At 51.6% G+C, this 15,105-nt stretch overlaps 7 protein-coding genes across 7 annotated transcripts; 3 read left to right on the forward strand and 4 right to left on the reverse strand.

The window, feature by feature from the left end:
• Positions 1-1,226: 1,226 nt before the first annotated feature.
• Positions 1,227-3,500, reverse strand: SNOG_16013 (hypothetical protein; the record flags this gene model as incomplete). Its single annotated transcript, XM_001806092.1, is given in 5 exon segments — positions 1,227-2,020; positions 2,037-2,448; positions 2,487-2,557; positions 2,586-3,255; positions 3,450-3,500. The coding sequence occupies 5 exon segments, from the start codon at positions 3,498-3,500 to the stop codon at positions 1,227-1,229; spliced, it is 1,998 nt and encodes a 665-aa protein (XP_001806144.1).
• Positions 3,501-4,113: 613 nt separating this feature from the next.
• SNOG_16014 (hypothetical protein) lies at positions 4,114-4,314 on the forward strand (the record flags this gene model as incomplete). Its single annotated transcript, XM_001806093.1, has 1 exon — positions 4,114-4,314. One exon carries the CDS (start codon positions 4,114-4,116, stop codon positions 4,312-4,314), a length of 201 nt encoding a protein of 66 aa, XP_001806145.1.
• Positions 4,315-4,814: 500 nt separating this feature from the next.
• SNOG_16015 (hypothetical protein) lies at positions 4,815-6,479 on the forward strand (the record flags this gene model as incomplete). Its single annotated transcript, XM_001806094.1, has 4 exons — positions 4,815-5,058; positions 5,108-5,125; positions 5,176-5,464; positions 5,576-6,479. The coding sequence occupies 4 exons, from the start codon at positions 4,815-4,817 to the stop codon at positions 6,477-6,479; spliced, it is 1,455 nt and encodes a 484-aa protein (XP_001806146.1).
• Positions 6,480-7,617: 1,138 nt separating this feature from the next.
• Positions 7,618-9,569, reverse strand: SNOG_16016 (hypothetical protein; the record flags this gene model as incomplete). The annotated part of the gene is made up of 4 exons (XM_001806095.1): positions 7,618-8,426; positions 8,479-8,937; positions 9,209-9,449; positions 9,561-9,569. 4 exons carry the CDS (start codon positions 9,567-9,569, stop codon positions 7,618-7,620), a joined length of 1,518 nt encoding a protein of 505 aa, XP_001806147.1.
• Positions 9,570-11,305: 1,736 nt separating this feature from the next.
• Positions 11,306-12,363, forward strand: SNOG_16017 (hypothetical protein; the record flags this gene model as incomplete). The annotated part of the gene is made up of 4 exons (XM_001806096.1): positions 11,306-11,456; positions 11,522-11,552; positions 11,694-12,068; positions 12,129-12,363. 4 exons carry the CDS (start codon positions 11,306-11,308, stop codon positions 12,361-12,363), a joined length of 792 nt encoding a protein of 263 aa, XP_001806148.1.
• Positions 12,364-12,750: 387 nt separating this feature from the next.
• Positions 12,751-12,880, reverse strand: SNOG_16018 (hypothetical protein; the record flags this gene model as incomplete). The annotated part of the gene is made up of 2 exons (XM_001806097.1): positions 12,751-12,803; positions 12,835-12,880. The coding sequence occupies 2 exons, from the start codon at positions 12,878-12,880 to the stop codon at positions 12,751-12,753; spliced, it is 99 nt and encodes a 32-aa protein (XP_001806149.1).
• A 1,093-nt stretch (positions 12,881-13,973) lies between these two features.
• SNOG_16019 (hypothetical protein) lies at positions 13,974-14,727 on the reverse strand (the record flags this gene model as incomplete). Its single annotated transcript, XM_001806098.1, has 2 exons — positions 13,974-13,992; positions 14,252-14,727. 2 exons carry the CDS (start codon positions 14,725-14,727, stop codon positions 13,974-13,976), a joined length of 495 nt encoding a protein of 164 aa, XP_001806150.1.
• Positions 14,728-15,105: the final 378 nt, after the last annotated feature.

The raw sequence follows: 15,105 nt of genomic DNA on the forward strand, positions 1-15,105 counted from the left end.
CATCAGAAATAGATCTGGTAAGGTGACACAAAAAACACAGTTCAGCAATTTGTAGGCTCACTGCATGCGTTGAGCGGAACGCGATATTCAGGAGAAAAGGTTGCTTGCGCATGCATGTGCATACCTTCTACCGCCGATGTTAGCTAGGATCAATCCGCGGACCATCCGGTCCCTCCAACAACCAGTTCATTAATAACTCCCTTGCCATTTCTTTACCTTTCTGTTCACCGCTTGACAATCCGCCGTACAGCAGACCCATGCTTTCAAGTCCGTGATTCGGGAGAGCTTCATTTGTCCAGAAAGCACCAATGGCGCTCAACACCAGGTATTGATCAAACCTACGTACATATAGCACTAAAGCAGTATTGTATCAAATGCACTCAAATACGCCCACCTAATGAGCAGATATTCTCCCGAGACTTTGATTCCAGACAGCAAAGGTTTATCTCCAGCGGTGCTCGGTTCGAAACGAAGCATAATAACCGCAAACAAGTCACCAGAATCTACTCTTCCAAGCCGTCGATTCACTCTTCCAGAAACCATATCACGACTCAGACCATCAGAAACTCCATGGTGTCACTCCAATATGCGTAACACATCACCCAGCTTTACATAACACTCTACGAAGAAGCTTATATTCCAGCAGCTCCACCGCTCAAAGCAGGCTGAAACACCGCACCCAAGCACTCCGCAACGACAAACAACAAACCTTGAACTTCAGCATAGTAAGAGAGGAGAGTGTGAGAATGACACTCTATTCTATTTTTTTTTTTTTGAATATGTCGCTGTAAAGAGTTGACGCGTTGTGTGCGCATAGGGTCTTGGTGGAGGCTGCAACTCGGAGAACACGAGCTCCTTCATGAGCCGATGCAGAAAACAAGATTGGTTTCATCTTCTGTTCGTCTTCTCGTGGAGACGCCATGGCTATCAATGACCATGAGCATATATTCACAAATAAGTGAGGGCTTCGGCTCATCCCAGCTGTGATTGTGCATGCGTGCAACGAGGCTGAGGAACACAAGCAAAACTTCGCGGCACATTCTGATGGTGGGAGTCAGTCTCCAGACTTTGCACGTAGATTTAGCATTTAAAGTGCCTTGCCAGCTTGATTAATTGTCTCTCCGTTCTTTCCGTTTATCGTACACATCTCTGCAAACCCTCAGCCACCTATACACCCAAGTTACCTCATCGGCGACGATCGCGACTCCGGCTCCTGGTGCGACTCCTCACACGCCTTCGCCTATCACGATCATCCCTACCACGATCCCTATCCCTGTCTCTATCACGGCTTCGACTCCGATCCCTCGTCTTCTTGTCAGACTTCTTGTCACCACCGCCGCCTCCAGGGATATACCGATCTGATTCGTCAAATCGGTTTGCCCGAGATCGGCCACCATCCCAGCGATCATACTCGCGAGATCGGTAGCTCCTGTTGCGGTCGCGAGAGTCATCTCGTTTCCGCGGTCGGCTATCGTCGCGCTTTCGGGGACGGCTGTCATCACGCTTGCGGTCACGGTCTCGATCTCGGTCGCGGCTGTCGTCACGCTTGCGAGGCTCAGCATTGCGAGGCTCAGCATTGCGAGGCTCAGTGGTTGCCGCAGGAGCTCCGGCAGCAGGAACGGGAGCAGCACCATCTGCGGTTGCAGCTTCGGCGACTCCACCTGGAGGCACATATCTGTCGATGCCGTCCGGACTCCTCGAGCGCGAATTGTGACGGCGACGTGGCGGCGGGGTACGTTCACGAGCTCGGCGTCCTCCACGCGAACGTGAGCGGCTGCGATCACGGCGACGGTCCTGGTCGCGGTTTCTGGGAGGTGGGCTTCGCGAATCATAGCGGGACTTGCGACGGCTGGCAGTTTCGCGAGAACGACTCCGACTTCCGCGGCGCGATCGCCTGTCGTCTCGATCGTCGCGTGGACGGTAAGAATGTCTGTCATCATCTCTGCGAGACCTGCGATCATCTTCGATGCGAGATGGTCGACGATCGTAACGACTGCCTCGAGATGGCGAACGAGTTTTGCTGCGTTTCCTCGTACGCGTGCTATGCGCGATGCTGGGAGACCTCGAGCGGCCGCGCGACTTGTCGTCCTTTGTCGGTAGGGCAGGCCTAATGTCCCATCGAGATCGGGAAGTCGTGTCTCGCGATTTGTCTGTCTGCGGAGCATCTTCCATTTCGACGTCTCCGTCTCCTTTGGGTGTCGCTGGCTCTTTCTCTGGCGATGGTGCAGGCGATTGCGATTTGCTGTCAAGCTTCGCAAGTCGAGTAGCAACAGGGTCGCGTGGTACAAGCGACTTAGGTGGCTGTGCTCTGCGCATGGGAGGCTCGAGCGATTCTGATCGTTCCAGGGCGGGTCGTTGTCGAGACTTCTTCATTTGCTCGCTCTCCTGTAGTAGGAGCTGCAAAGCCAAATCGTCATCGACCTTGATGTCCTCTGGCTTGACAGAAGGCTTGCGATCGCGCTCCCGCTCGCGAGACCGTGTCCTACTCCTTCGCCGACTTCTATCGCGAACACGGCGTCGATCGCGTGACCGGTCTCGTTCAGGTGTCCGACTGCGCCTGCGGGCACCTCGGTACCGTGACCCACGCTCTCGCTCGAGTTTCTCTTCTAGCTCTCGAACTCGTTGAGCATCTTCATCGCGAATCCTCTGGAGACGGGCCTCGCGGGTGGCGTCGTGCTCTTCTCTCTCCTTCTTGAGACGCGCACGCTCCTCTTCCCTCTCCTTGTCGATGCGCTCCCGTTCTTTGCGTCGGCGCTCAACGTCGGCGCGGTCACGTTCCTCGCGCTCCTTGCGCCTCCGCTCCTTTTCTTCCTGTCTTGCCTTCTCGCGGGCTTCATCCTGCTCCTTCTCTCGCCGCTTCCGCTCCTCCTTCTTTGCCCTCTCTTCCCGCTCAATCTGACGCTGATGCTCGAGCTCCTTCTCCCTGATTGCTTCTCGTTCTTTTCTCCGCGTCTCGGCCTCGGCTGCCCATTCCTCCTCGGTCTTACTTCCTCGCTGTTCCTCTTCAGCAGCAGCTTCTGCACCAATCTCGAGAGCCCTGTACTCTCGCATCTTGGGCAGGCCCTGCTCCTTGATCAAGTTGTCGAGCAAAGAGCTGACCGTGTTCATGATGTTGCCATAGATATTGATGCGCTCTCCGGCGCCTTCGATGAGCGTAGTCGCCATGCGGGGGTCCTTGGATAACAAGTGAGGGTTGCGGTCGGTCTCGGTCTCGACCAGGTCTTTGAGCGAAGTCAAAAGGTCGTCTTTGGCGGACTGGCAATAGGAGTCAGCTTAGTACATGGGTGATTGGAGGTTGTTTTACGTACACTTGCTTCATATTGAGCCAGTAGGTCTTTACGAATGCTGTCGTAATGGCCCTTTTTGCGAAAAGTGTGGACCAAATTGTCAATGGCCGATCGTTTAGCCTGCGACAAGGGCAGTTCAGAGGGTCGTAGTCTTTTGCGCACATGTTGGGGGCCTTCGCCATCAAGCACGCGCTTGCGCCCGACTTCGGCCATGGTGGTGAGGTGGTGTGGTTACGCCCAGGATCTGCGAGAGACGTTGTTCAACTATGGCATGCGGCCGGCGACCAGGGAAGCGCAGGCGGAGGTCAATGCGACCAGCGAGAGACGATTATGACGCTGCGAAGATGGTATCGCGGCTGCACCGTCGGGCTCTATCAAGAAGTGAGTGAAGGTCGATGCATGCGTCTCCAGTCGGAATGCGTCATTGGAGAGATGCGAGGCTGCATGTGCACGACTACGAAGTACATTGCGCTGGCGCCAGGTACGACGTCGGCTGCTCCTGCCGCACGGAGCATGCCAGGTCTTGGCGGGCCCGGAGCTTGAGGTCGCAAACCACCAGCCCTCATCCCGGCACCACCTCGAGACGACGAGAGCGCGACCTCACCACCCAACGCATCCCACTATCGACCCGCGCGTCCGCCAATTGTACCCGTCATCACGAGCACGGATACGCCCTTCACCCACAGACGCCACAATGGTCCACAAGATCCTCTTCTGGAGCGGCTTCGGTAATGCCCTCGACTTGTTCGCACACCGCCAGAGCGCTTGCTAACGGCAGTGTCACTTTGCAGGCATCGCGACCCGACTATGGCAGCTCGGCATTGAAATGCGCCCGCTCTTCAACAAGGAATCGCTCTGGGTCTACCCCATCTTCGCCGGAATTGGTGGCAGCTTTGGCTACTGGCTTACGGGCGTGGAGCAACGCCAATTCAGACTCCTTGCCGACCGACGAGACCAATTGCTTGAAAAGCGCGCACGGAGGAAGGAGCGCGAAGAGGCCGCTGGCGCAGCTCAAGGCGAGCACTAGTGGAGGCGTAAGAACGAGGGCCATGGAGAAATTGAGGGGTGCAGCAGTCACAACATTGGAGACTCGTCAAAGACGTGGGAATGCAGGCCGTCACGATGCATGCATTTGGCACCCGGCTGCAGTCTCATGACAGAGCTCCATGTGGATGCTGTGACAACATGGATGTGGGGGAAGCAGATAGCAGGCGCATTTACACTTCACGACTTCATTCGAGCTGAGGACTCGCGCTGTACACACCTCTTGAATCAAAAACATGTTACAACCACTTCACTGTATCATGCTGTATTGGTGACGAGAATGCGAGATATTGCCTATCTTAGCCAATCCCACTTGTCGGATTAGGAAGGCCTAGTGCATGACTCTCGCACCAGCGATTCTAGAAGGACAGCCTCGTCTTTGGAACATGGCACCTTATCACAAGCAACATGGCTTGATATGATCATTACGACCCTTTGTGGTCTTCACCCCTTGCATACCTCTAACAACGATCCTACATCACAATGTCTTTCAGTGCCGAGGCTCTTCTATCGCCCACAAGCGGTAACTCCACACCTACGCAAATGACCAACGGCAGCCTCAAAGCCAAAGGCATCGTCGTCTTTTCAGGCGGCAGCGCTGCAAACGAGCTTGTTGACGTCTTCAGCACTGTTAGAGAAGACAAGAAGTGTCCGCTGAGCTACATCATCCCTATCAGTGACAATGGCGGAAGTTCTTCGGAGCTCATCAGGGTCTTTGGCGGACCTGGTTCGTATACCATATATATACTACCGAGCTTTATATTGACAGTTTGCAGGTATCGGTGATGTTCGAAGTACGCGCAAGCTTCTCAAACTAAAACCTGCCCATATTGACATTTTTCAGGTCGTCTTGTGCGATTGATCCCGGATGACCCAGACAACGACAGCAGCGAAAAAGCTGCCATCAAAGCCTTCTTCAACCATAGACTGCCCAAGGAGCGTACCTCTGCCAGACAAGAGTGGCTTGAGATCGTTGAGGCAGAGCATGCGCTGTGGACCAACATTTCCACGGCGAAGAAAGAGCTTATTCGATCCATCCTCAATCTCGTCGCCTTTGAGGTAGTCAAGCGGCGTCGTCCATCTTCAAGTTTCGACTTCTCCGGGGCCAGCATTGGCAATCTGTTCTTGACCGGGTGAGCATTTCTTTCCTATCATACTAGAACTGCAAGATCCGTCTTTTTTTCACCTACCCAGGCACACAACTTCAGCTTTATAAAGCAGCTTTTGTTTCTGACTGATTGTAGCGCCCGCCTGTTCACCGGATCCTTTGAGTCGGCCATTTACCTCTTGTCCAGTATCTGCTCGGTTCCAAGTCATACTTCGGTTCTACCTGCAATCAACACCAACTTCACGCACCACATTTCCGTTGGACTAGCAAACGGCGAAATCATTACAGGTCAAAACTCCATATCCCATCCTTCAATATCGACAGCACTCGAATTCGGGGGCGCGCCAGGCTACGATGAGGTCGAGGAGCATGACAGGATCGAAGATGCAAACTTGCCAGGCTCTCTCCCAACACTACGGAAGCAGTATATTACCTTCTCCAAGGCTGATGAAGAAGAGCTACCTGCGAGAATTGAACGCCTCTGGTACATCAACCCATATGGTCAGGAGATCCGACTCGCTGCAAACCCCATGGTTCTGAACGCGCTCAAGGAAGCGCAAGCAATAGTCTACAGCATCGGCTCGCTGTACACATCGATAGTCCCATCGCTTGTACTCAAGGGCATCGGTCAAGCCATCGACAACCCCAACATCCGCTACAAAATCCTCATCCTAAACTCGACCATTGACCGCGAAACCGGGCCGTCGTCAAATCCTTACTCTGCCTTGGACTTCATCGGCGCCATTGCCAAAGCTGGCGAGGAGTCAAAAGGCAACTCTGGTGAGGTCAACAGGAGCAGGTATCGCAACTACGTGACCCATCTCATCCATCTTCAAGGACCTGGCACGCCTGCCGTGGATAAGGAGGAGCTCAAGGGTATTGGCATCGAGGCGATACGGGTGTATGGGCGGAAAAATGAGGGCGAGAATTTCGTGCGGTATGATGAGAGAGGTCTAATTCAGGCGCTCGAAGTCACGATGGGTAAGAGAGATCCGCGAGTGCCTAGCCGGCGAAACACTTTGGAGGTACAGGTGAGGTAGGCAGTATGGTCTTTTACTGCGGAAGTTTGTGGCTCACTCTCTTACCTTTTTGCGATGATCACTACACCTCATAATTTTACCATCTTCATCTCACCAGTCTCAAAACTCGGTCTCTTGTTAGAGCCAGCTACATGTACCTGGAGTCTCCTTTTCTCTGACTACTTCGTTTTATTTCTACCCTGATGCGAAGAGATAGACATTTCCACGTTCTCTGGTGAAGGTAACGAGGGGAGCTTTGTAATTTGATCGTCTCGCCCGAAGAACTCCAACTCGCTGAAACTGGCCACCTTCACCTTCGCCATCGTCGCACAGTTTCAGGCTTGCAGTACACTCTCATTGAACACGACTTACACATTACACAGTTTCATTGCAAACATTCACGAAAATAGGAGATCGTCTGTCATTCACCTTTCTCCCAACCTCCGATCCCCCGACCTCAACACCACCATCTCTCTCTCGACCACCACTCTTCCCACACCCACAACCTCGCGTACAAAATAAGCCCTCTCGCACTCTCTCACCTCCACCACGCGCTCCAGCACCACACCCCATCCTCCATCTCCAACCCCTCCACATCCTCTATCTCCCCCCGTATATAACCAATCCAAATCAGCGTTATTCCATCAACCACGAGTCACGCTATAGTCTAGGCCCAGCCTACAACACCCAAATAGCCATGTGGCCTACGAGTTCGTCGGTTCGAGTACCGCCACTAGAAAGGTCAAACTAGTAACGGAAACCTTGGAGTTCACAAAACAGTACAATTGCGATCCTGTACAGACTTGGAAGTGTAATGACGCACAACCTTGGAGCTCACTGATATGGATTGTAATAAGTACTTGTGCAGACTTGGTTACGTCGCGCAACTGTCTCTCAGAAATGGGGGGCTGGGGCGTGCTTTTTGCATTTTCTTTGCAATGATGATTTTAGGTATTCTTTTTGCACCAATAGTAAAGAAATAGACGGCTGCAGGATACTGCTGCTGCTGCATGTCATCGTAACCTAACGCACGCAGACACACCCACTTATCGACGACGGCAGCTCATGAGCTTAAAGTAACGGCTAAATTCATATATATTGTCATCTCATATCTCTTAACGGAATTGCAGCTACTGCAACAGTACACTACATCCTACTCTCAATACCTCCCAGACTTCCCTGCCTTGCCAGCCCCACGAATAATATCCGCGGCCTTCTCCGCAACCGCATACACTGTCGTCATAGTATGCGACGCCGGCAAAATCGGCATAACACTCGCATCCACAATCCTCAATCCCTCGACTCCATACACTTTCAGCTCGCCATTGACAACACCACCTTCCTCCCTCGGTCCCATCTTACAGCTTCCCGCAGGATGGTACAAAGTCGACGCGCTGCCCTTGATGAACGCATCAATATCCGCGTTGCTCGTAACATTCGCGCCTGGCGCTACCTCGACAGGCGCCAACTCGGCAATGCCAGGTGCCTGGGCGAACTTGCGGGCGAAATGCACGCCTTCTCGCAGGAGCGTGACGTCGAGCGGGTTGCGCAGGAAGCCGGCGTCGGCAACGGGAGCGTCGAAGATGTTGGACGACGAGGCTTTGACGCTTCCGCGGGAGTATGGGTGCTGGAGACCGAGGACGACGACGCCGTCGGCCCAGATGATTTCGAGGAAGGCTGCGTCTTTGGAGGTGAGTTTTTGGTTCAGCGAGGCGTAGGCCTTTTCGTAGCCCTTTGCGACGCAGGCTGGGACGTCGGAGGGTAGGGAGAGAGAAGCGGAGCCGGCGGCGGCCTGGGCTGCGACGGCGCTGGAGGAGTTGGAGTATGTTGATAGGGGCAGGAAGAGGAGGAAATCGCCCGTTGGGGAGGTCAGAGGACCCTTCTTCTCGGTGTCGTATTGGCGCCTGGCTTCAGCTGCGAAGGTGGCGTTTGAAGTTATCAAACTGCTTGTGGCCTCGGTGGTGGTGACTACAATCAATTAGTATTGTACTAAAACCCTGTCGATTAGAAGACTGCTTACCGAGGTTGACAACGGCTACAGAGAGATGATCGTGTAGGTTGTGTCCAACACCTGGAAGGTCCACCACGGTGGTCACGTTGATCGTATTCAGGAGTTTAGCATCGCCGATGCCAGAAACTTGTAGTAGCTGGGGAGAGTGCAGAGTTCCTGCGGCAAGGACGGCTTCTCTCTTAACTTTAACGGTCTTTCGTTCGGCTGTTGACGAGCTCGCATATTCAATGCCTGTGACTTTGACGGCGCCATTGGCCTTCGACGTGACAATTCGCGAGACCTGGTTGTTCGCGAGGAGGTGGAAGTTTGGTCGTTGGACAGCCGAGTCATAATACGCCTCCCTTGCAGAAGAGCGAACAAGTTCTTTAGGATCCATGTTCTTTGGGCAGAAGTACCCGCCGATAGCCTGCCCAGTTCCCTGATCGTTAATAGGTATGCCGAGCGCCTTTGTAGCGGTGATCAGGTTCTCTGAGATGAAGTTTAGTCTTGATCAGGTGGATTCGTTGAAAATAATGGACTTACTCGTCAATGGCCAAAAGAAAGGGAGAGAACGTGGTTTGCATGTATCCTGTGGTGCCATAGTTCTTCGCGTCGTACTTGATATCATACTCGGCCGCGATTTCTGCTGTGGGGAGGAGTGGTGTTTTTTCGTTCTACACTTCTGTTAGCTATGACTCGTGATATAAAGACTAAACGTACCCTTCTTGATGTACGGCAACAGGCCCGGCAAAGTTCCAACCTTTGTTTCCCAAAGTTTCCCAGCCATCGTAATCAGACTTGGAGCCACGGTCGAAGACCATACGGTTGAGTTTTGTAGATCCACCGACGACTTTTCCTTGCGGGATCGAGACCACGCGACCTCCAACGCCGGCACCGGCGGCGTAGGATGTGTTCCAATCATACTTTGTTCCGATTGCACCACCAGCAAGGCCTGGGATAGTAACAAAGTCTTCCTTGTTGTCGCTGGAACTCAAGTCAGTCTTCACGCGCAAACGTGATCGGATGCTATCGACTTACAAACTTCCGGCCTCAATTACAAGGACGTTGACACCTAACGTACGAATTAGCGATTGGACAAACGATCAACTAACAGCAAGCATACTTGACTGTTCAGAGAGACGATTGGCTACGGTTAGACCCGAAGCCCCACCTCCAACAATAACGTAGTCGTACTCGGGCAGAAGATCCTCAGCTCTTTCGATAAGCTGACCATTGAAAAGAGGGTGGGAAAGAACCCCAGTTGTCGCCAAGGCAAGAGTGAGCGAAACTACTTCTAGACAGAACATTGAAGGCATTGTGACTATCTTGCGACGATCGTAATACATTAATGAGAAGCCGCTGTACCTATGTACATATGTACCATTTTCTTAACCTTGATGACGCACAGACGCTAATCTCCGTGGTCGCAGGATATATTAGTTCGGACTAATCCAGCCGTGGGGCAACGCGTGCCATCGCCAAGTATTGCACCGATGATCCCTGGTAGCCATCATAAACATAAGTCCACCTAGACTTGGTGAAACCCCGCGCGTCATTCATTGGTGCCATCCGCAGTTCCCGCCTCCGCTTGCACCTACCGCATGTATTCCCCGACCGAGGCCACAAGGAAGTCGAATGTTCTCGCTCTAGCCACGAAGTCTGAGCCACTGTGCCTGCATGGCCACAGTCATCTCTCATTGGCTGTTGGCTCGGAGCCAAGATACTAGCTCAGGTTTTCATCTCGACCTCGGGCTTCGGGACATAATACGGTAGAAAATCTGCAGGGGCACGACCAATCTTCCACAGCCTCAATGCGAACTAATTACCTCATAAGCCTGTACTTTCCACCTGCGCAGAGCGTACGCACGAATGCAGTCTATACGCGCTGGTGATCATGCCACCACGTAGCTGCACTGCCACAAAGATTCGTCGTATGAACAAAACCTGGGCATGAACGATGTGCAAACGAACCATCACTTTAAGAGTTGGTGTACAATGCTTTGAACATTCTTAACCAATCCTACTCATTGGCAAATTCTTGGATGCATTCTTGGACGAATTCTTGGGCGAATTCCCGGACATACTTATCTCCAAACATATAAGGAATGACAAAGCCCCTCTCAAATTTCGGCAGTTTCTTTCACTCTCCTCCCTCTTTGAACTCTTGTCTAGTCTGCACACGTGTGCGCGATGCTTCTTTGGTAATGGCGCCATCACACCACATACATTTACAAATTTTGGCGCCAAAAAAAAAGGCCGCCGACGCTAGAGCAGTTCGTGCGGTAAATCCGATACATAATCGGAGCGATACATTGTCAGGTTGATGAACGTGCTCAGCCTTATCTGAAGCTAAAGTCTATTCTGGACCACTCAGAAATGCTCCGCACCCGGTCCTTTGCAGAGCCTCCGTGCTCACATCTGTGACGTTCTTCTTGTGTATGTTTCATAACTTGTCTTGGAATGCTCAAAGAGGTTAGGCGGGAATCTAGGTTCTTTCAACGTCAACCACGGCCACACCACGTCACGTCACAAAAGCCAACACGATATCTGGTCGATCATAATGCAAGAGCGCGAAGGTGTCGCAATTGCCTGTGGAGACGATAATCTATTTTATTTATAAACGGCCTTGTCGTTGCTGCTTGTTCTTGTCTTTGCGCGACTCCAACACATCTCGAAACTGCGGAGCGGCCAGTCTCGGTAATATTCCACAATGCAGGGCTGCTACTGAAACCACAGAAGGACCGTTCGCACCAGCTATATAATATTAAGACACTTCAATCGTTCTCTCGCATTGCTCAGTTCCACAAATCTCTTCACACTCTTTCACTCGCTTTTTCAGTCGTCCATTTCGTCCAACATGCTGGCACGTTCTTTATACCTTCTTTCTGGCATCGCGCTAGCGCAATGTCAAACCATCGTGTTTGATGGTCGTGTTCCGGCTAACGCTACGGCGGCGGACTTTGATAAGGCGACCAGCATCTTCGACCCGGAGAACGTCAAGGGCCAAAGTCGGTTTATAACTTAAAATGCATGGCTTCATATTCTGACATCAGATAGACGTGACTTTCAGCAGTCTGGTGCGCCTCTCTGGCCAAGGATCTCTGGTATGACACATGCATCCTCTTCAAAGCTCACCACTAACAATACCAGTTCGACACCAAAGTCAAGGCGCAGACCGTCGAAGTAACAGTCAAGTACTTTCTACCGCATCCCTGATATCCCTGCAAATCCTAACCCACTCAAAGCGACGACTCTATCTTCGCCCCCGGTGGCTCCAACCCCCAAACCGCCGTTCGCCGCGCAGAACTGCTCTTCAACTCCGCCAAGTCCGCCGACAATATCACCACTACTGGCGTGAAGACCCTGCACTTCTCCCTCAAAGAGAGCGCCGAGCGTCCCCTCAACACCACCCATGAGTATCTGCTCACGTTCCTCGAGCGCGGAGACTTTGACGGCAACCAAATCAGCTTGAAGACTGGCACGCTGATTGGCAGCGACGGCGCGACCAAGGACGACTTTGTGCTTTTGGGCAACAGTAAGAATGGTAGCAAGACGCTTTTCTCGACGCCGAGAGGAACGGACTTCACCAACTTTGCGCTGAAGCTGGACTTTGACAAGAAGTACGTTCGCTCCCCTTCACATGGCTATGTTTTCCGGTGACGTTGCTAACCATGTCGCAGCACTGTCCAGGTCTTCTCGTCCACTGGAAACGAGGCGTTGACGCAGAAGACTGAACCCCTTCCCAACGACCTCAGCGGCAACGGCGCGTTCCACTTTGGTGTTAACAAGAACCCGATCAACCCCGGTGCTGATTCCCTGAGGTCAGGCATTCAGGAAGCCGGCATCTTGGAGGGTATCGTGTATGGCGGTATCTTTGTTGAGTGCAGCGCAAGCGGTACAGTCACGCTTTCTTAAGTGCGCGAGAGCTCATGAGAGATAGCGGTTGTGTAGGAGTGTTGTAGAAATATGTATGGAGAGCTGTTTTTTGTTTCGATGTCATGTTATAGATTGTTCTTAGACTTCAATTCTCAAGACCAATTTAGCTCGCGGAACTTAGATTGGACTATCGAGGCAGTAGTTCGACAAAAATTTGCCTTTCCTAAATCAAGCGGACAGCCATCCCGGCATGATTCCAATAGCCATCCTTGTTATCATCAATCCATGGAGTCTAACATTGAGGTGCTTGGATGTGAGTATGCTTGCAGATACGGTCCTTTCGTCGTCACCATTTTATGTTGCTTCGACACGCGTGGTTGTGGTGCTTACCTCGGTCACTACTGTGCAGGTGCCATGCTTTTGGACCTACTGCCACATGGTTAGACGAGAGCCGAGCTTTTGGCTTGCAGGGTAGTTACCTATGGTAGTGCAGTAATAGCCTGGGGTTACATTTCATCCTGGCCAGCAAGAAAAGGCAGTGGTGGCTGCTCGACATGATCCGGGTCTCTCATGAAAAGCTTAGTCCGGTCGCGACTTTATGCGTAGTTTTTGGCGTGTCATCAGCAGTTTTTCATGTGACACATCAAAAGATATCGCTACACCGAGTGGCGATTTGCAGCTATGCCTGGGCCAATGGGCATCTTCAGCCTTCCAGTGTCAGCCTGATTCTGCTGCCACCTGGGCAAATAAAGTCAATCCGGCCCCTCATGGCTTTTCGCGACCTGTACCAGACGATTTGGATCTTAAAAGCATTCTAAATATACTTCACTATGACGTCGCAAGGATATTCTCTCCACCAGCAGTTGGCGGATTTCCTACGTTTTACAGGTAGACAAAAGAGCTAGATCCTCGTCCAGGTAGCTGCATTTAGCGCTTTGCAGTATAATCCGACTCTCAAGTCATGTCCGACTCTTGTTCTGCCCAATGCTTCCATCGAGCTTTCGGAGCGGCATTGAGAGCCCTCAAATAATATGATGTGGCTTTCATAGCATTACGCCACTTGAACAGTGCAACAAAGCATTGATCTGTCAGACTCAGTGCCAGCGCCTAGAGAACATAACAGGTTATTCGGGCACTATACACGCTCCGTCACTACTGCTTACCGCAAATTTCTACTTTCCCGGCTCCACTTCCTCCTCGATGCGCTGCTCCAACCCATAGTATTGCCCTTTCAGATTCCAGATAAGGGCACCAGATTAGAACTGGATGACATAGGTTCCAGACCTCCCCAGCGTACACACATCGATTTCCTTGCAGTTCTTCATTCTGGAATCGTCCCTGATGACGTCGTCTAGATAAAATTGCGTCCAATCCCTCCCTTGAATGAAGTATCTCCTATCGCAACCTAGCACGATCTGACGGGCACAGTCGAGAGTAAATTCGTTGTGAATTCCGTTCAAATGAGCATAGGTTGTGCTGAGATATTCACAGAAGTTGATGAACCCTGCCTGGGTGATAACGATACATGTACGGTCCTGACCCATTATTGTTGCCTGGTGCTTATTATCGCTCAGGTCGTAGACGCCATCCCTAGGAGAATGCCACTCACTAGAAGGTATGAGAGATGAGTGAAAATGGTAATCACAAGTTCAAATCATGGCGGAGAACCTGCCCTAATGTGTGTTTTGGGCCTCTGAAGTAGAAAGACGTCTCATTTATCGCGAGCTGAAAGATTGATCTTTGACTAACCATTAGCGTTTTGACATTTGAAAAAAACAGTGCGCAAATAAACATGGGCTTTCAACGAGATTCCGTCTTGTATTTTAAGATCCTTAATACCATTGTGATGATTATCTTGCGCTCCTGGGTTCCTCGCTCGTAGCCATGGTTATATGAGGTGAAGGGTATGGTGCTCAGGGTAACTTACGTGATGTTGTTTGTGAAAACAGGAGTCTTCACAAGTTTCTGTCGGAACTGGAGCTTAGTCAACCCTTGCTCAATGACCGCAGTGTGACGCTTCATGTTCTCCAGATTTTCCTCGTTGGCTTTTCTCTCGCGTTTGAGATCTTCTTCCCGCTTTCCATTTTCTCGCTGGAGGCGTCGCACTTCTTTCTTATGCCGTGTTACCAGATTGTTGGTCAGCTTCTCGTGCTTCTGTTCGATCAGCTTCTCATTGTTCATTTTGATTCGCTCAATGGCTTTGTCGAGCTCAATGATGTTGTTGGTGTCGTCTCGTCCCTTGTGGGCTAGGGATGCATCAAAATTTTGGGCCTGAAGTGCCTCTCTTTGTGCATACCGTACTCCAGCGATGGTCTTTTTGACTCTAATTTGTTCTTCGATGATATCGGCTCGGGCTCCCTTGCCTGCTGTTGTGTCGTTCAACGTCTTTCGTTCGTCAACCATTTCTCGTTGCACTGGCCGATTATGGTCAGACTGGTTACTCGTGATCCGGGAACATTACTTGCCATTTCCGACGGCCGGCTCGAAAAGATGCTAGTTTATCGCGTAGAGAGGGCATTTTGGGCTACTTCAATCTGGTACTACTGTTCGATCGTAGCTGTCCCACAAAAGAGAACCAGAAGAATTAGGAATGTCTGCTAGGCAGAAAGACGTAAGAAACAGCCTGGCTGCATGCGCGGATCCCGAACCCGATTCTCAGCCTCGTACACCTCCATTGACGAGCTGTGTCACCACACTTAATCTCTACACGTGGCAGAGTGAGTGGCGTTCAAGATCGACCAATCTTACGTGTCGAACTCTACATTCCTTATCGGCGGCGCG

The sequence above is a fragment of the Parastagonospora nodorum genome, assembly GCF_000146915.1.
Source record: "Parastagonospora nodorum SN15 chromosome Unknown scaffold_42, whole genome shotgun sequence".
In the NCBI taxonomy this organism is placed as follows: domain Eukaryota; kingdom Fungi; phylum Ascomycota; class Dothideomycetes; order Pleosporales; family Phaeosphaeriaceae; genus Parastagonospora; species Parastagonospora nodorum.